Source organism: Lissotriton helveticus, chromosome 2_2 (assembly GCF_964261635.1).
Source record: "Lissotriton helveticus chromosome 2_2, aLisHel1.1, whole genome shotgun sequence".
Classification (NCBI taxonomy): domain Eukaryota; kingdom Metazoa; phylum Chordata; class Amphibia; order Caudata; family Salamandridae; genus Lissotriton; species Lissotriton helveticus.
In genome coordinates this window covers 298,104,694-298,126,053 of record NC_136060.1, presented here as the reverse complement: position 1 = coordinate 298,126,053, position 21,360 = coordinate 298,104,694, and the positions used below count along the sequence as shown (strand labels likewise).

The following is a 21,360-nucleotide window of genomic DNA, read 5'->3' as shown; positions in this document are numbered from 1 at the left end:
CCACCTGAAGTGCATCCTGCTCAACACCCGCTCCGTCCACAGACACGCCGTCGAGCTCTGGAACCTGCTCGACACCACAGCCCCAGACGTCGCCTTCCTCACGGAAACCTGGATGAACGCCTCCTCAGCGCCCGACATCGCCATCGCCATCCCGGACGGCTACAAGATCATCCGGAGAGACCGCGTCAACCAGACAGGAGGAGGCATCGCCATCATTCACAGGAACACCATCCGCATCACGACCAACACCGACGACACCATCGCACCCGCCGAACACCTGCACTTCCAGATTCACGTCAACCCCAAGACCACCCTCAGAGGCACCCTCATCTACAGACCCCCGGGACCACGCACACAATTCAGCGAGGACATCGCCGACTTCATCAGCCCGCTCGCCCTCCCCTCAGCCGACTACATCCTCCTCGGGGACCTCAACTTCCACCTGGAGAAAAACGACGACCGCAACACCACCACCCTGCTGGAAAACCTCGCAAACCTGGGACTCAAGCAGCTGGTGACCACCCCCACCCACCTCGCCGGACACACTCTCGACGCCGTCTTCTCATCCAGCAAAGACATCGCCTTCAGCCACGCCACAGGACTCCACTGGTCGGACCACAGCTGCGTCCACTTCACCTTCAGAAGAACGACGACCCACCACCACCAGCAACAGGTTGCCCGAAGAAGCTGGAACAAGATCACAGCCGACCAGCTCGCCGCTTCCCTGAGTCAGCACCCTCCCGCCAGCTCAGCGAACCCCAGCCAGGCCGCCGACAACCTCACGAAGTGGATCAGCAACTGCGCGGACAAACTCGCCCCTCTGAGGACCCCGCCCAGCAGACCCGGCAGCAAGAAAGCCCCATGGTTCACCGTCGAACTCAAGAGCTCCAAGAAGAACTGCCGAGCCCTCGAGAAAGTCTGGAGAAGGGAACCAACACCGGACAACATGACCACCCTCAAGCTTGCCACCCGGAAGCACCACCAACTGATCCGCGCCACCAAGAAAACTGCATTCAAGGACCGACTGGACAACAACGCACAAAACTGCAAGGAACTCTTCAACATCGTGAAAGAGCTCTCCAACCCCAACGCCGGAAACAACGACATCACCCCATCGCAAGACCTCTGCAACTCCCTCGCCACCTACTTCCACAACAAGATCGCGGACATACACAACAGCTTCAGCATTCAACCATCGCACACAACGACCGCAGCAACGCCGCCCACCACCACCCTCCGCGCCTGGACTCCGATCAGCACCGATGACACCGTCCGCATGATGAACTCCATCCACTCCGGATCTCCGACCGACCCCTGCCCTCACCACGTCTTCAACAAGGCCGACGCTGTCATCGCACCCCACCTGCGGGACATCGTCAACACCTCCTTCGACACCGCCACCTTCCCGGAGAGCTGGAAGCACGCCGAACTCAGCGCTCTACTAAAGAAACCAACAGCGGACCCCACCGAACTCAAGAACTACCGCCCCATCTCGCTCCTCCCGTTTCCAGCCAAAGTCATCGAGAAGACCGTCAACAAACAGCTGGCCGCCTTCCTCGAGACGAATGGATCCCTCGACCCCTCACAGTCTGGCTTCCGAGCCAACCACAGCACCGAGACCGCCCTCATCGCTGCCACCGATGACATCCGAGCCCTGATGGACAACGGAGAAACAGCGGCCCTCATCCTCCTAGACCTCTCCGCGGCATTCGACACTGTCTGCCACCGCACCCTAGTGCAGCGCCTCAGCAACGTCGGAATTCAGGAGAAGGCACTGGAATGGATCGTCTCCTTCCTCGACGGAAGAACACAGAGAGTCCGTCTACCACCGTACAAGTCAGAGGCCACGGAAGTCATCTGCGGCGTCCCTCAAGGATCCTCGCTGAGCCCCACCCTCTTCAACGTCTACATGAACCCCCTCGCGCCCATCGCACGCCAACACAACCTGAACATCATCTCCTACGCCGATGACACCCAGCTGATCCTCTCACTGACCAACGACCCCGCCGCTTCCAGAGCCAACCTTCACGAAGGGATGAAAGATGTAGCCGAGTGGATGACGACCAGCCGCCTGAAACTGAACTCAGACAAGACGGAAGTCCTCATCCTGGGCTCTTCGCCCTCCGCCTGGGACGACTCCTGGTGGCCCCCGCCCTGGGCACCGCACCCACACCGACAGACCACGCACGCAACCTGGGCTTCATCCTGGACTCCTCCCTCTCCATGACCAGACAAGTCAACGCCGTCTCCTCGTCATGCTTCAACATCCTGCGCATGCTACGGAAGATCTTCCGGTGGATCCCCACCGAGACCAGGAAGACGGTCACCCAGGCCCTCGTCACCAGCCGACTGGACTACGGCAACGCCCTCTACGCCGGAACCACCGCCAAGCTCCAGAAGAGACTCCAGCGGATCCAGAACGCCTCAGCCAGACTCATCCTCGACATCCCCCGACGCAGCCACATCTCCGGACATCTGAGAGACCTGCACTGGCTCCCCGTCAACAAGAGAATCACCTTCCGTCTCCTCACCCACGCACACAAAGCCCTACACGATCAAGGCCCGAGCTACCTCAACAACCGCATCAACTTCTACGCTCCCAAACGCCACCTCCGATCAGCCAGTCACGCCCTCGCCGCCGTCCCCCGCATCCGAAGAACGACAACAGGAGGAAGGTCCTTCTCCCACCTGGCCGCCAAGACCTGGAACTCCCTCCCGACCGACCTGCGCCTGACCCAAGACCACCTCTCCTTCAGGAAGAAGCTCAAGACCTGGCTGTTCGAGCAGTAGCAGCACCCCCCCCCCCAAGCGCCTTGAGACCCTCCGGGTAAGTAGTGCGCTCTATAAATGTCCTTGATTGATTGTCGGTAGTAATACTTTACTCCTCTACATCCCTCGTGTTCCTTATCTTTTGTCATTCTGCTCTGCTACAAGGGCTTCAGACTCACTGTGATTGTTTGGGAGGTCGATTACTTGTGGTATAAACTGGAAACACACTCCCATTTGACTTGCGCTCACTTTCCAATCACCTAAGCCTTAATTGGTTCGTATGGAGGCCCCTATGCCTTCGGGAAGAGGTCCCTATGCTTTCCCACTGGAACATGGCCTGCCCTTTAGTCCAGTGCACAGCATCGCATTCATCTTATGGACAGCTGTTACCATTCATGTTCCATTCCTGTATTTAAAAGAGTCATAAGAGACCATCCATCAAACTCCCTAAATACACATATGTCTGTCTTGATTGAGCCAAAAATTGCCACAATACATCTGGGCCTGAAGCCGCCTCCCCGTCACGCCCCCCACAGGCGGGATAAAGGCAATACCTGCACCGCGCATCGCGGTACGCGCGCGGTCGGCGCGGGGGGAGAAGCCCGGGACAAGGGCGGGACAGTCTTAGACAGTCCTAGACTGCCCGGGACTGGTCTGGGCCGGCCACTCTGTCCGTGCTACTACCAAAGCAAGCTGTCAGAAGTAAGACTATACCATCTATTATCTAAAATCTGTCACCCCGAGCTCGCATTCAGCGCGCACTTATTTGGTTGTTATTAGCTTGTGTAGTGCCGTAGAGTTTAATATCATTGGAGATTATGTCAAAGAGGAATGCCCATAGAGCTATAGAGCCGCTTAATACCATGGATAACTATATGGTGCAAGTGGTAAATAAAATAAACAGCGAAAGAAGACAATCGCTAGGCTTGAGTCAATCTCCTGTCCCTCTTTTAGTGAGCCCCTCCACCAGCACGCAAATGTCTGATACACTATTGCAAGACCTCAGCACGAACATCCCAGATACCAACCTCCTTGATATTGTAAATCATGACCAAAGTGTAGATCCGCTGGTCGACGCGGAGACAAATGCAGAGTCTGACCCCGAGCCTCATGTGGAATTTATAGCAGAAGAATCTCCACCCTCAGCGCCTGTGACCAGGGCAGTGAGAACCTGCAGAAAAATCCAACCCAAACGGGGGGGGCCACGAACAGGGAGGAAAAGGACTGCTTCCCCACTAAAGTCTAAGGGGAAAAACCGGAGCATGAGGAAGATAACCTGAGACAAATCATTGACGATGACCTATTTAATAGGATAGCGGACATGATAGATCTTAAGATAAAAACTATTATTAAGCCACTGATTGGGAAAATTGATAAGCTAACTGCAGAAGTGAAAAGGATGGGAGGGCTGCAATGCAAGTTAGCAGAAGAATTAGAGAACTTAGTAACTATTGTCACTAAACCAGTAGATACTACGAAGGGAAATAATGGGGGCGATATAGTAGTAGACGAAGGATTGTCAGAGACTATCCCGCCAGGTCAGGCACCACCAGTTGTACTTAGCCAGGAAATAGCGAGTGAGGCCCCCATACTTCCATCTACTGCCCCAATACCGCCACCCCCAGGGGACGACCCTTCGCAATTTATAGTGGAAGCATCACCATTGGTACTGGTACTGGCTAATGTACCCATCTTACTCCCTGGCCAGACAGAATCTAGTTCATCCCTGACAAGTAAGGCATTATACTGGTTGACAAGCAATATGCAGATGACACATCATGGGAAAGAACAGTTGGCAGGGGAAATTGTAATGGCGAGGAGGATGACATGGATAGGGAACAAGCAAAAAAAGTTTAAGGGAGACTGCGTAGTATTAAATTTTTCAAACGCAGCCGTGCTCCCAAATGTCCTGTCAAATATATTTCCCCCCCAACGAAAAAGTGGATCCATAATCCCTCTCACCCTAAAATTCTTCTATAGTGAGCAGCAAAACGCGATCCAGCCAAACATCCCAAGATCAGGGTGGTCTACAAGAAGCAATAGATGGGGTGGGGGCCTTAGACCTATACTTAGTGATTATGGTATTGGTCTAGCAAACAGATTTGGCACAGGGCCAGGGGACCATCAGAATGTTTCTTTTGCCAGGACCCCTAGAGCACACTGGAACACAATGAATAGGTGGGGGGTGGGTGACCCGCTAAATGACCGTGGGAACTGTGGAAATGGCCTTGGAGCCTGGCTGGATGAAGAACAGTTTCCAATGCGTCCCAATACCCCACTACCCAGGTGGAATGCTGTAACAAATGGATGGGGACTGGGGGCCCCAACCCACGATTGGGGGTTTGGCACAGCGAATAGGTTTGGAGTCTTGGCAAACCTAAATGATTGCGATTGACGTATGGGGGGCCCAAATACGACAACAAATGGAACAAGGGTCCCATACATAACAAGTATCCCCAAAGATAGGGGTAGAGGACCTAGAAATGGTAAAAAAATGAATGAGACTATAAGTTTGGAAGGCCGTAAAGCGCAAGCCGCCCCAGAAAGGGAAATTGTTCCTGACCAAATTTTGGTCGAGATTGTTGGTGGCTCCCTCACTGAGCATGTTAGTGTTATTGAGAACGATATCACCCACGAGCTGTCAAATGCAGCAGAGATAGTGGGTAACTTCTCGGCTAATGGAAGCCCCCAACTATGAGCAGAAGAGGGGGTAACCCCGACCGATTCTGCGGTGAAGAGAATTGTAGAAACCTGCAAGATACTAAGCTGGAACGTAGCGGGTCTCAATTCCAAACGCAATGATAAGGAATGGTCAAGCTTAGTTGTTAGACACAATATTATTGCCTTCCAGGAAACCTGGGATACAACTGCAAACCTTTGGTGGGATGGGTACACTAGCTTCGCCAAGGCAGCCACTCCAAGCCGCACCGGCAGAGCTAAGGGAGGTCTGTTAATGTTATTCTCCCTAGAATTGAAGGGCTCCCTAAAACAGATTAGTACTGACTAGCACAACATCCTCATTGTTGAGAGAGAGATTAACCCCGCTAGGAGATCACTATATATTAATTTTTACAATTCGGGGAATAGGGGCAATAATGGTAGTAATATCGCCACCTTAGACGCTATACTAAGGTCAGGCAGTCAGAACACACAGCTCGATACAGAGTACATCTTATTAGGCGATTTTAACATTCATCCATGCATGCTAGCATGCAGCTTAAGTAACAAGGAATGGGGCGAAGACCTCGTGGGACCTCACTTCGAACACACCTCAGAAGGAGAGGAGCTAGAAGAGCTTCTGGCAAATTTCAATCTGTATGAACCAGAGGGCGATCCAAGAATAGCTACATTTACTGGCACAAACCCTGGAACCATAATCGATTACATCTTCACCACGCAAGGTATTTTAAACCAGGTGATTTCCTATTGCACTGTGCCTTCTCACTACAGTGACCACAACCCCGTCCTACTTGAAGTGGCTTGGGGAGATTATATGGGGCCAAATCGGGGAAAGTGAGAAGGGCCAACACTTTGCGTACCTCTGATCAAGGTAGGAGAGTCAAGTGGGCTAAGGTGCTCCCAGAAAATTTCTATGCGGAGGTTTTTCCGAAAATTAAGGTACAGGTTGAGGTGTGTCAGAACCCTTGTGCCCTGGGTTGTGAAATTATAGGGGCTTTTGAGTCAATTTGTGGTCAGGTGGCGCAGGATCTCTTGGCTAAATCAAAGAAAGGAGTACCGAATAAGAAGCGCTGGTTTGACACCGCGTGTTCCAACGCACACAGGTCTCTGATGGTAGCCCTGAAAAAAGTACCAAGGGTAAAGGACGAGACTGTTAGGTTAAGGAAAATCTACAAGTTAGCCATTAAAACTAGAAAAGACAGTATCAAACGGGAAGCCTGGGAAAATCTTCTATCCATGGCTGTCCTGAAGGACAGTCGGAAATTCTGGGAAATTATTAAACAACCACTCCTTTCCGACCAAATTAATGAGGCCATGGACTGTATCATCCCAGATGACAAGTGGTTGACCCACTTTAAAAATGTGTATGGGGAAAATGATCAGGTAACCCAAGATGTCTCACTGGTCACCCTAGACGCCACTCCAATACATTTTTATAGCACAGAAGTGGAGAAAGCTATTCTGGCCACAACTAAGCATAAGGCCCCGGGCCCCGATGGGGTGCCAGCTGACTTTTTCCTACATTCCCCGAAGCTGTGGGCAGAGGTATTGGCCAATGTCTTTACTGCCGTTAATAGTAACCCTACACCATCCTCCTGGGATATTTCAACCATAGTCCCCATTTTTAAAAAGGGCCAGCGGGACGATCCCGGGTGTTATAGGCCCATATCCCTCTTGGACTCGTCGGTGAAGATCTTAGGTAGAGTCCTTTTGTCCAGGTTGAGGGAAAATGTCGAGAACTGTGGAGGATTGTCCGAGATCCAGTACGGGTTTAGAGAAAGGAAAGGTACAATCGAACAATGCTCTAACCTGCACCTGCTCATATCTAAGTACACGGTGGCCAAGGAGGGGTCCCTATTCCTAGCATTTATGGACCTCTCCTCGGCCTTCGATTTGGTCAACAGGGCAAAGTTATGGACTATCTTGCTGAGGATGGGGATCGACGAGGCATTGGTAAGATTCATGGCTTCCCTACATCAGGAGCTTTTTGCAGCCGTACGGGTCACAAATGAGGGTAGGTGCACGTCCCTTTTCAAATCCTTGAAGGGGATAAGGCAGGGCTGCATTTTGGCCCCCTTGTTGTTTACCATTTATATTAACGGTTTGGGTGCACACTTGGAGGAGAAGGAAGTCGACGTTCCGCGTGCAGGAGCTGTTAAGATTCCAGCGCTCCTGTACGCGGACAACGCCGTGCTAATTGCGCGCACGGGTGTCGGCCTTCAACGCCTCTTAAACGCCTTCGGCACATTTATGGAACAGCTTGACTTAAAAATAAACACTAGCAAGTCGCATACCATGGTGGTGGGACGAGAAAGCAGTAAGAGGAGATCTAAATCCTTCACGTGTAGAGGGGATACGGTTTCCAGAGTCTCCACGTTTCCCTACTTGGGGGTCCTTTTTGATCAGAGAGGAACCTGGGGTCCGCAAGTGAGGGCGAAGAGGTTGGCGGTCATTAGATCTTCGTCTGCCCTCATGGGTTTTGCGTGTAGGTTGGGTGCTAGGCCTATGGAAGCGATGTTAAAAATCTATAAGAGCAAATCGGTCGCTGTGGCATTATATGGTTCACCACTCTGGGGCTACGCAAACGTGGAACCAATCCAGAGAACGGAGAATAGATTTATACGGACACTCCTCTCTCCGCCGCAGTCAACCCCAACCTACTCTATCCACATGGAGGTGGGCTTAGATTTTCTAACTGATGGGCTGAACATGGCTCCCCTGATCTTTTGGATAAAGACGTGGCTTAATGAAGACCTCCCACTGAATCACAAGATCATGTCCGACGTCTTGTCCCTAGACCATTTTAAAAAGATTCCTTGGCTGGCCTATCTGTTGAAGGCATTCTCAGATTTGGGGCGACCAGAGCTTTTTACTTCCCCCCAAGATATCAAGGTCCAAGATATTGACCTTGTTAAAAAGCACTTTATGGGGAGAGCAAGAGCATTCCGTGAGGAAAGGGAGTTAGTGAAACCATCAGTAAGGGGTCATTATTTACTTGTCAACTCATTTTCTTTAGCACCTTATCTTGGTTTTGTTACAATCCCATTCCATAGGTTTCTTTTAACTAAGTTTAGGTTCAAACGCCCGTTTTTCTATTTTTGTTTATTTATTAATTTATTTTTTTGTTTCCCCTGTTTTTAACAGGGTTTCTGGCCCCCACCTGCACCTTAATTGTTAAGATCACCGCTGCTTAGCGGGTCCGGGTCTGGGGGTTTTCAGCCTGCTGTTTGTTCATTCTGCCGCCATTTTGGGTGTGGATGCGCCGCTTCAGAGGCACCGGACCGAGCGTTCTAGCTCTCTGGACCTCCTCCGCCCGCCCTTCTTAACCCTTCCCTCGAGCGCGCAGCGGTGACGCGCAGCGTTCGCGCCTTCACTGCGCCTGAGTCGTGCCAGAGTCCTGCCCGTCTGCGCCCGTCCGCGCTAAGGAGGCGCTGGGGTCGCTGTGTAGGACGGGTCTCTGGCAGATTCTACTTCCATCCCGCAGTCATGCTGCAATACTCGGCGCTAGAGCTCCGGTCCCTACAAAAGCGGAGGGATTCTTGTCGCACGGTATATCCTGCCCGCTACAGAGGTAAGAGCCGGTGCCCCGACTGTGGCTGGCTGCCGCAGAAAACTCTGGTTTCTGTACCAAGGAAGGAGCCAGATAGTGTTAGGCATCTCTGTATGCTTTTAAATACCAGATCTCTCAGTCGCCATGCTTTGGATATTTATGATTTGTTGGTAACAGAAAAACCTCTGTGCCTGATGCTGACGGAGACATGGCTGGGGGAGGCCTCGAACCCCGATATTGCCGCTGCCATCCCCCCTGACTATAACATCTTTAGGCAAGATAGATTGAAAGGGCGGGGGGTGGTGTGGCGCTGGTTGTAAACAATCGTGCTACCTGTACCTCCATTCCCATGGAGACGATTACGGGCTGCGAATCCCTTGCCTTCTCCATTGCATTATCGCCGCACCAGTCCTTTAAGGGACTTCTTGTCTATAGGCCCCCTGGGCCGACGGGCACTTTTTTTGAAGAGTTCCAGTCGATAATTTCTACATTGGCACTCAGATCGGAACAGTGCATAGTGGCGGGCGACTTTAATATTCATATGGACGATGAAAGGGATGCAGACACGATTAAAATGATGGACGTGACGGCTCCTCTAGGCCTTGCGTCCTATCATTATGGACCGACGCATGAAAAGGGCCATATCCTGGATATGATCTTTTCGACGACCTCCATAGAGATTTTGGCACCTATCCAGGTGCTTTGGTCAGATCACAGGCTGGTCAAGTACTATGTGTCAGAGACAAGCAAACCATCTAGTGTCCCACGACAGCTTTCCCAGGGATCTAGGGCATTTCATCGGGTCACTCCAGAGCTGCTGACACAGGCATGTCTGGCTCATCCGTGCATCCTGACAGGAGACTTAGAAAGGGATTCAGAGCTGGTGCAACGGTGGCTGTTGGAGAGGATGGATGATCTTGCCCCAGTGAGGCCTCCTCGCAATACCGTAAAACGGGCGTCCGCCCCCTGGTTCACCGAAGCACTGGCGGCTTCACGACGGCAGTGTAAGGTGGCAGAAAGAGCGTGGCGTGTGCAGTATGACCCGGAGGCCAAACTTGTTTATAAAGCATCTGTCAAAGCCTACCACCGAGATATTCTCTCCGAGAAGAGAGGCTACTTTTCTAGAAAAATCGAGAGTGCTTCTAATTCCTGTAAGGAGCTTTTCGCCATCGTGAGGGAATTTATGGCCCCACGTGTTCCCCTGTCCATGGCATCCCCTACGGCGGCTCGGGTGAGTGCCCTTGCCGACTTCTTCACTGCCAAGATCAGGCGGATTCAGGACTCCTTTCCCTTGTCGGGGCCTGAGGTCTCTTATCTCTCGGAGGATGCCCCGGTCTCCTCTCTTAGCGCAGTTTCGAGGCTGACGGATTTTCCACCACTCCCTGCCTCTGCATCATTGGACCTGATGGCTCGCCTTAAATCGGGTTCTCCTTGTGACGCATGCCCGGCCAAATTTTTGGCCAAAATGGCTGGAGTCATTAATCCTATTGTCAACCCTCTTCTGAACTGCTCCCTCAGTGAGGGTGTAGTTCCCCAGCTTTGGAAGCAGGCAATGATTATACCTCTGCTCAAAAAGCCTGGTTTGGACGCGGAGGTATTGGCCAATTACAGGCCTATTTCGCTCCTGCCCGCCTTTACCAAGATCCTTGAGAAGCATGTGCACAAGGTGCTCTCTGAGTACCTGGAATCGCATGATTTACTCCACCCTACTCAATCCGGCTTCCGTACGAACCTAAGCACTGAGACAGCGCTTTTGGAAGTCTCGGAGGCTATTAAGGAGGTGCTGGATTCAGGTGGCAAGGCGATGTTAGTGATGCTCGATCTGTCGGCGGCCTTCGACACCGTCCCCCACGAGGGTCTCTTAGCCAGACTTTATGAGATCGGTCTGAGGGGGATGGTGTTCAGCTGGTTTCGATCTTTCTTGGCCGGCCGCCGACAAACGGTCTGGGCCTCCTCTAGTTCCGCTGAGATGCCGCCATTGGGTGTCGGAGTCCCTCAGGGCTCAGTATTGAGCCCGACTCTTTTTAACATCTTTATGACCCCTCTGGCGGCACTAGCGGAGTCTTTCGGGGCTCAGATCGTTTCCTACGCTGATGACACCCAGCTCCTCTTTACGTGCGCTAAGGGTGTAGAGTTTGACGGAGAGAGTATCCAGGGTTGCCTTGGGGCCGTTTTTAATTGGTTCCATCTTAACGGCCTCAAGTGCAACTCGGATAAATCGGAGGTACTCTTCTTCGGATGCAGCTCGGATCCAGAGTGGCAGGAATGGTGGCCGGAGAACATGTTTCCACCTTCAGGTTCATCCCAGGTGGCCAAGAACCTGGGTATCAAGATCGATAAGGACCTGTCACTGCGCTCGCAGATAATCGGTCTTACCGGTACCTGCTTCGGTTTGCTCCGGATGCTCCGCAAGTTTCTTCCCATACTATCGGAAGACCACAGGAAGATAACGGTACAGGCGATAATCGGTTCGAGATTAGATTATTCCAACATTCTGTATCTCGGCCTACCGGAGTATCTGTTACAACGACTGCAGGTGGTCCAGAATTCGGCAGCTCGGGCCATTTTCGGTCTATCAGGCCGTGCTCGAACCTCTGGTCTCCTGCAGGCACTTCACTGGCTTCCCATCCGGAAGCGGATAACTTTCAAGGCCCTGACCCTGGCTCATAAAGCTCTTTATGCGTCAGGAGCCAAATACCTCCACAAAAGGGTAGTTTTCTATCACCCTTCAAGACCTTTGAGGTCTGGATCCCTGTTTCTTGCGGCGGTCCCTCGTATTAAGAGGGCTCGCATAGGAGGCCGTTCTTTCAGACTGTTGGCGCCCCAGCTCTGGAACACTTTACCACTGACTTTGCGCAGTACCTCTAACTTACTGACGTTCAGGAAGGGCCTTAAAACCTGGCTTTTTGCTACTTAGATTTTAGTTTCCTAGGTGAGTCTGGATCCCCCTTTTATTTTGTTTCTGCCCTTCTTTTCAGTTGTGTTATGATACAGGTGTGTATTGAAAAGCGCCGGGACACTCTTCGAGTAGCCGTGCGCTATATAAAACAAAATATAACATAACATAACATAACATTTGTTACATTTTTATTTAGGCACTTTTAAAACATGGGAAAAACCGGAACTAGCTCCACCCTGCAGCTGTGATCATTTTTCATTCCAAGATACTATGCATTTTGTTATGTTTTGTGGGTTTTATTCAGAGCCAAGGAAAAAATATCTGGTACCAGTTCTGAAGGAGGCGGGCTTCACACAAGTGAGACCGGCCTTGCTCTTTTAACAATCATTGATTAACCCACGTATTACTTTTTGTATAGCGAACTTCTTGGTAGCTGCAGCTAGGATGAAAAAACATACCCATTAGATCCATTGTCACTCCTTTTTAACTTTTGCAGGCCTAGTTTTGTTTTAATGCATTGATTGATTTTATGGTCATATCTTAATATGTATGAAATGTTCCTAAACTTTTTGTATGAATTGTTTTTAATCTCTTTGTATGACTTTTAATTAAGTCGAATAAAGTTAATTTGGCTGACTGACTGACACTTCTGCAGAATACATATCCTGTGTTGCCTTAAACGCTGATTGAATCACTTTATGGGGTCAACCATAGTAGCAGCAAAAGTGGAGCAAGTCCACCATGAAAGCTGGATCTGAGGCTATCATGGACATCATGAGGACTGCACGCTGTGCAAAATGGCAACATCACCTGCCAGCACCATCAACCGTAAGACAAGCGCACAGGTGGGGCTTGACAAGAACACGACTCTCAGCCGCACAGGCTCAGGTCCCATGAATCTTCCTCCAGGTCACAGCCCTTCAATGAAGCAAAGTACTGCAGGCAGCAGCATTGCCAATGAGAGTTTAGGGTATGAACCATCTTGTTCTCAGTGTGTCCTTCCATTGGAGGAAATGCATCACGTGGTGTGTGTCCAGGTCTTTGTGAGCTGGATCACAAGGTTCGCTGAGAGACACAAGCGACCTTTAAAGATTCAGAGATAGACAAGCCTAATGTTAGAGTGCACAGTGGGTTTGCAACATGATAATAATGCAGACGGTGGCTTGTGAATAGTCAAGCCTGTCATTACCCAGGGCAAAGTGTAATATCCAGTTGTGCTGGTGTTCCGGTCAGCATTTCGCAGGCAGTGCTGCTGCCGGCTCCAGCAGTGTGACCTCATGGTCTTGCGCTCTGACTCTGTCACTCCTTCTGATTATGGGTTTATAGGCAACATATAATTATACGCTATTTGTCTTACAAGCTTTACCCTGCAGCACCGTGTCGGACGAGTTTACCAACTAAGCTAATCCTATTTTTAACTGGCCATAAGTAAAAAGCGCAAACAATAGCGAGCTGTTGTTTTGTTGCCTAGGACTTGGATAGTGCACAATCTGGCACGTGTCTGACCTCGCGCAGCGCCTCTCAAAATGTATCTATCGCAGGCCGGAGCCTGATTCGATAAAAGAGCAATTAAAACAGGTTCACGCGGCTACACTGCGTCACTGCACTCCACCTCTTTCCACCTCAGGTGTTGAAAAACCCTCCAAGTGCTTGCAAAGTGCAAACGCACTTGTTCTTGGGGGCACGAGGGCTGCATCGATCTGTAACCGAGTCTAGTACTTGTGCGAGGCTCAACAGGGCTTGTTCTTGAGATACAGTCACCTAAATCACCCTGACGGACCCAATGACTCGCCCTTTTCCCTTCCCCATCGAAAGAAGCGTTCTGAAGTATTATGTGCCATCTTTTTTATGAATAAATATAGTAAGAATTCATATTGGTTGGGACTATATTCTCTAAAAACATCACCCAGAAACAAATACCCCGACGAGAATGTAATTCTATTGTTCATTTACAATTTTTATGAAGGGCATCTTTATGAAGGGCACGTTATGTCCCAATGCCAATGTCCCTACTAACCACAAAGAAACCCCTAGCAGCGGGCTGAGCCCTCACAAATACCTGAAACAGCTACCCAGATGCCAGTTCTTCATAAGACATTACAGCGAGTACTAACATGATCGTCGCTTTCAACGAACCTTGCAAATATTATCTTTTGTGTACTACATTCCATCCATCCCAAACCATCCTTTCACCCGCCTCCCATCCATCCACCCAGCGTCCATCCATATGTGCCCTTTAGAGGGGCCTTCAGCTGTCACAGTTTTGTATGTGCTGTCTAGCCGCAGACAGCAGCAAAGAGCAGTTTTTTGTTAATTTGTACTATGATTTGCTTTTATTTTAAATATATTTTATTAATTGAACCATTCGACACCAGCAACCTATCAACACAATCAACCTATTAACACCATCCATCCACACCATAATCCATCCAAAATTAATTGACTAATTGGTTCATTGTTCAATCCTACTCTGCATCCATCCATCCATCCATCCTTCCTTCCATCCATCCTCCCTTCCATCCATCTATCGATTCATCCATCCATCCATACTTTAGAATATGTTCATTACCTTATCTCTGACAAATTTTTTAAGAATATCATTCTTATATTTCCTCCAGGAGTTGATTATATTTCTTGCCCTACAACCTCCGAATGTGAAAACAACGCAATAGAATCTCTCTGGAGGATTGCTTCAGTCACGGTAGGATATTCCAACTTTCCATTGTGTTTTTTGGTGTCTTATCGTCCTTTCATAAAACAAGTTGTCACTGGCACAGTTTTACTCACACTTGGGCTCAGGGCAGTACACCTGGTACTAGAATGAAAGACTTCTGCTGTATCCGTCCTGGAAAGAGCCGTCCCAGAGCGGCCTGAGAATGATGTTTCAAGAGGTCAAAGTTAGAAACTGATTTTGAAGATTCTAATCAGCAAGGTGTCCACTATTCTCATATGTTGATTAGGTGCTAACCAAAAACTATAATCATATAAGCATCACGTTTAATAATTGTGTTATCAGTGCCTCAATTATGTTAATTTTATGTTCTCAGAGAGTGTTTTCCTATCTCTCTGAAGCTCCACAACATTTGCTAGCCCTTCAGGCCAGACCTCTCAGAATTCACAGTGTTTGTGGGCTGTCTGGACCCTGGCCACAAAATGCAGAGAATATTATTGGTTTCTGTTGTAATTTCCCAGTGCCGCTGTGTGACACACAGTTTTATCCCTCGTCACAGGGCCACGCTGAAGAGCCACTATTGCACGGTGAGCTGGAAACTCTCCGACAGACTAGGTTCCAGCTCAGGTGTGAATGTGAATGCAATTTCTAAAGCGCAATTCATGCCCAAGGGCGTCTTGACGCTGTCGGACGAGGGAAAAGGTGCTGAAGTAATTTGAGAGCATTTGAGCAGAAGCTTTTTGAGCATTTGAGCAGATGCAATTTGGGAGCATAGTGAACTCTCTGCACAGCTAGGCTCCATTTAAACCTCCTCAGGACATGGACGGTGGATTCAGATTAGTTCCTTCCTTCAGTGGGGGATGGAAGTGGTGGCCATTAAGTACCTCAGTTGGTCCAAAGCCCCATATTCCATGACTTCGCCCCTTCTCTCTGTAGAGCTCCATAGTGAGAACTATTTTAAGATTGGGAGGGCTGTAGTTAGATTTTCAAAGTAAATATTTTTGATTTTAAAAGACTTTTACAAAGTTTAAAGCACAAAATTAAATGCATCATGTATAAAGGATTGGCCATGACAAAAGATAAAATATGGTTGGAAAATGCATATCTGTGCAAATCCCTATAAAGGTCCCCAAAAATTGCCTGATTTACGCAGACATTCTATTCTGGTCTTTAATCCTACATTACATTCTTTCCGAATTCAATAATCAGGGGCACTCACATACATGAACATTTCCACATGTAACAAGTCCACATTTCTGCATGTAGCAATTACACTTTTGCATTTTAATATTATTTTTCTTCCCACAAGGAAAATATTTTTCTTTTGAAGAAACCCTTTCCCACAGGGCTCCCTCCAGTTTTTGGGTGATCCTTCTTCATTACCACGCAGGATACGGACTTAAGGGCTATTTATGAGAGCCTTGCGTCACGATTGGACCACGCAAAGTGGAACATGAGTGAATTAAGGCTCCGAGTCAGATATCTGAAGCCACGCAGAGCCATCTTGCATGAATTTGAGTGGCCTCATAAATCTTGAGTAAGGCAACGCATCGCAAATTGCTGTATTGCCTTACTCTGCTCAAGGGAGGCTTTCCATGGGCGTTGCAGTGGGTGTTGGCACCCAACTCCCATGGATTTTGCAGCATTCACAGATTTACAAGGACTTGTAAACCTGGCAATGCGTCAAAATCTTACGCCTCCCAAGGTGAGGCAGAAAAAGGAGAAATATCTCAGTTTCTCCTTGTTTTTCCTCTTTCTATGTGTGCTGCATTCTGCACCGGTGAAGCAATGCACCATATTGGATAAATACAGTACATTTCTGCCCTTTCAGTTTGGCAGTTTGGCATAGAGCAGCACTGCAAGGTGACTAGCTGCGCTACTCTACGCCAAATCCCCATAAATTAAGGGCTTACTCCGGCCATTGGTAGGATTTAATCTCCATCTATTTTGGAAAGAAAGGGCGTGCCTAAGGTTTGCAATTACCTATAAACTCCAGGTTTGTGGGTGCTCACCAACCTTGGCATGTAGTCTTACCCCCAGAATTCTACCAACCTGCCCGTGAATAGATTTACTCACATAGAATTTTGTTCCCACACTGATGGAACTTTATGTGCATGAATGATGATTTCTGCACTCGTAAATGATGGTGTTTGAATTTAAGTGTATTAAAATCTTTGCTGACCAAGTCCTAAGACAGAAAATTCTAATTGCCGTTGAGAGATTTCATGACAAAATATAGGCAAATTTTATAAGTTTTGGAATAGTCTTTAACAACGCTAGGGTTTGAAATGAGTGATTGAGTAGAATATTTGAGTTTTTCCTTTACTGTTGTCTGTTAATATTATGTTACCAAATGGCAAACATTTACACACTCATAGACTGCAGCCAGGTCATAGTTACTACTTTCACTGACTGTCACATCTATGACTGAGGAGGTAGTATCTTGAAATCTGGAATATAATACACCTGTCCTTAGCTAAATCAGAAAGAACAAATGGGTATGCCAGGGCCTGAAGTCATTGTCACTCAATCCTATGTCAAAGTTAATTACAGGTTATTGTTTCACAAGAAAGCTCCTACCAAGAATCATTAACCTTCTGTTGTTTAGAGGTCTTGTTGAAGCAAAGAAATAGTCCAACCTAGAGATCAAGTGTTAGAAATGGGGTTTCTGGTTGGCTAGGGTATGCCCCTAAGCCAGGTAGAACCCACCACTCTAGTCTGGGAAAGTAAGCTACACATCAAAGATAACCTGTGTTCTTCCTCTGGTAGCTTGGCGCAGAGCAGGCAGCCATTTCATCAGAGGCAATGTGTAAAGCGTTTGTGCAACACACTCACACAGAAACACAATGACTACACCACAAAAGAAACTCCACACAGTATTATATAAAAATATAGTTTATTGTACATAACATAAGACATGAATCATAAATACTGTGCATATTATCCTCAAGGAACAAGTGGCTCCAGGTAATGCCCAAAGGGGCATGGGGCACACACTTCATGCCACGCAGAAGACTTTGCTGGGCCCCCTGCTATCAACTCCCAACAGCAGCTGCTCATGAGCAAGCAGTGCAGCTGCCAAGCTCAGTACCTTCCAGGTACCACTGAGGTCTCTCCTGACCTGGGAGCGGCGTACTTCTTAACAAGGGAGCTTAGAGGAGGTCAGTGAGCAGCAATGGGGTGCAGGGCACTTGGGAGACTCGTCCCGGTCTGCACGTCAAGCCCCCACTGACATTGGCACTCAGGAGCCGTATCATGTGACGCGGGCCTGTCGCCTTCTGATTAAGGGTGGGTGGAATTGGTGGAGTAGCTCTATGCAGAATTCCGCTGAGTTGTCTAAAATTTCAGTGGAATTCTGTGGCGCTCCACTCTGCACTATGGAAGCAACAGAGTACCAGACCAGGCTGGCAGCGCACTGCAGGTTTGTCATGGAGGTTTCCTTCCCCCTTCCCCTGACCCCCAGACTGCCTCCAGCTTTTACCGGCTTACCTCTCGGCCTGTTTAGTTGCTGGTCTACAGCGCAAATGGTGCTGCCACCCCTCCTGCCACCATGGCAGTAATCCGTGGTGTTTCTTCTCCTGGGCTGTAACTAATGAAACTGCTTCACTGCGGGACTCGGGAGGACTGGGCATACGCATGCATGAAGAGTGGAGACCGTAACCCAGTCTCCACTCTCCATGAGCATGCATGCACAGTCCTCATGAGACCTGCAGTAGAGGGGTTTCATTAGTTGTAGCCCAGGAGAAGAATCCAGCACTGCCGAGGAGACAGCCCAGGCACAGAGAACGCCACACCGAGATCCGGGTAAGGACTGTAGGGGTGGGCAGCGGTGACGAACTACGCAAAATGGCGGAATAAGACTTTTTGGGCTAACTCCATGCTCCCAGCAGAGCGCGGAGTTGGCAAAATTCCACAAATTCCGCTGGCAGAGCAGAGTTTGCCACCCACCCTTACTTCTGAAGAGTTACAGACAGGACAAGGTCCTGCTCCAACGACGCTTCCATTCTGGAATGCGGTGAGACGAATTGATGGAATACCAACACTCAGGACTCATTTGGGGTTACTGGCAAACACAGGTCCCTAAGTGAGCCGCACAAGCTCAATACGCGCATTTCGGAAAAAAGAGGTCTAATCTGTATGGTATTAATGTGTGAGTTGCCATGTGAGTTGGATGTGTGAGTCTTATTATTCTCTTGGTTTTGCAGAATATAGGTTCCATAGTTGCACTGAAGTGATTGTGTGTTCTCTATGGCTTTAAGGCTTATCCTCATCTGTGAACAGTATAAGCTATAAATCACAAAGGTTGCCCTTGTTGAGGACGCCCTCACCAAAAGTTCGCCCTCTCTAGTTGAGACTGCAGTAGAGTCAGCTTCCCCCTACAATCTATTCAAACTGGGCTCTATGCGTGTCAGACACCATTGTCCTTGATCACAAGCCAGTTGATGGAAAACAGCAACAGCAATGTAGAACGCCTATTTTTATTTCTCAAGTCCCGCCCCAGTGGGCGTATGCTACAATGCATGGTGGTACTTGCAGTTTCTACACATCATTCAATCCCTAGTATGTGTTGCTGTGTCCATAAATCTCATACAATATTGTCCACAGTGGGCTGATAAAAGCGGGAAATGGCAAATGTGCTGCCATATGTACCCTCAAAAATGGGCTTTCCGTTCATTCGGTGACAAGCGTTCCAGTCGGTGACAAGCGTTCCAGTCACCATAGATCCGCTCTGCAGCGGCGGTGTGTCCTCGCTACCAGACCAGCCACCAAACATCAAAATCAAAAAGGTTGCCCTTGTTGAGGATGCTCTCACCGTCGCCGTGGATCCGCCCGCTCTGCAGCGGGGGGGGGGTCCTCGCTACCAGACCAGCCACCAAATATCAAAATCAAAAAGGTTTCCCTTATTGAGGATGCTCTCACGGAAAGTTCACCCTCTCTAGTTGAGACTGCAGTAGAGTCCGCTTCCCCCTTCATTCTATTCAAACGGGGCTCTACGCGTTTCGGACAATATTGTTCTTTATCATAAGCCAGTTGATGAAAAACAGCAACAGCAATGTAGAACACCTATTTTTATTTCTCAAGTCCTGCCTCAGTGGGCGGATGCTACAATGCATGCTGGTACTTGCAGTTTCTACACATCATTCAATCCCTTGTGGGTGTTGCAATGTCCATAAATTTCATACAATATTTTCTACAGTGGGTGGATAAAAGCGGGAAATGCCAAGTGTGCTGCCATATATACCCTCAAAAATGGGCTTTCTGTTCATTCGGTGACAAGTGCTCCAGTCACCATAGATCGGCTCCTCAGCGGCGGTGCATCCTCGCTACTAGTCCAGCTGCCAAACATCAAAATCAAAAAGGTTGTCCTTGTTGAGGACGTTCCTACGGAAAGTACACCCTCTCTAGTTGAGGCTGCAGTAGAGTCAGCTACCCCCCTTCAATCTATTCAGACGGGACTCTACGCGTTTTGGACACTATTGTCCTTGATCACAAGCCAGTTGATGGAAAACAGCAACAGCAATGTAGAACACCTATTTTTAATTCTCAAGTCCCGCCCCAGTGGGCGTATGCTACAAAGCATGCTGGTAATTGCAGTTTCTACACATCATTCAATCCCTAGTGGGTGTTGCAGTGTCCATAAATCTCATACAATACTGTCCACAGTGAGTTGATAAAAGCCGGAAATGGCAAGTGTGCTGCCATATGTACCCTCAAAAATGGGCTTTCCGTTCATTCGGCGACAAGCGTTCCACCACCACCTCCCTGGGGCTTTAAACACTAAGGGAGGGGGGCCGCACAGCCCCCATGCTGGAGCTCTCCTTGGCCTTGGGGACTGCCAACCCGCAGGGCCGGCTCCAGCAATGTCTTGGGGTGCCCCACCCCCAAATAACTGCTCTTGCTTCCATGAAACAAAGCAGAAGTGCTTTTGGACAAGGGAAGCTGCATGTCTGCAGCTCCCCTTGTCCAAAAGCAATGCTGGCTCCCACAGAAGGCAGGGGAGCCGGCAGGGACCACAGGGGCATTGGGGATCCGGCCGTGCTCCCCAACGTGAGGCCAGGTACTGGGGGATGGAGGGCCATGCGGCCCCCTCCCTTTTGGTTTTAGCTAAAAAAAATAAGGCCGGGTCCCGGGGCCAAAATTGGCCTCAGGAGGTGGGGCCCCCTCCAAAACATTTTTAAAGAAATTAAGGCTGGCCAGTTTCCCAGGGTCAAGAGAGGTCCAGGGAAGGGGGCCACGTGGCAAAAAATGTTTTTTGCCGGGCCCCAGGGAATAGGGTCCGCAGGGCCGAAATCGGCCACACTGCCCCCTTCTTAAAATAAAAATAACATTTTAAAAATGGCAACTCGCCGGAGGCCCTACCACCTCCCAGCATGACTCTGCACACATGCCTCCTGTGGCCCTCTGCATTGGGGGATTAAGTCTCTGTTGCTACTGAGGGTCCCTGGGGGCCAACTAGGCCACCAGAGACCTCCAGTAATCCCCACACAGTGGGATTTCTGAAAGGTGGTATGACGCCATGCCCCTTTTTACACCACTCGGCAAACGTGCCTCTTGCTGCACTGCTTGTGGGGTGATGAGGTCCCCTTGTGTCCTGAGGACCTCAGGACTAAAGTGGACTTTATACCCCAAGCAGCAGTGCGCCAGGAGGCGCGTTTGCAGAGTGGTGTAAAATGGGGGCATGGCCTCTGACCACTCTCAGCAATCCAGCTGTGTGGGGCTTACTAGAGGTAACAAGAGGGCTAGTCGGCCCACAGTGACCCTTAGCAGGCAAGGGGACTTCATCCCCCAACC

The 21,360-nt window shown here is 49.4% G+C and overlaps 1 protein-coding gene across 1 annotated transcript in view; it reads left to right on the top strand.

The window, feature by feature from the left end:
- Positions 1 to 21,360, top strand: part of BST1 (bone marrow stromal cell antigen 1) — a 253,168-nt gene that overhangs the window by 93,883 nt on the left and 137,925 nt on the right. Inside the window, exon 5 of the mRNA XM_078678450.1 lies at positions 14,516 to 14,598. Coding sequence (XP_078534576.1) covers positions 14,516 to 14,598 — 83 coding nt within the window. The remainder of the gene's footprint in view (positions 1 to 14,515; positions 14,599 to 21,360) is intronic.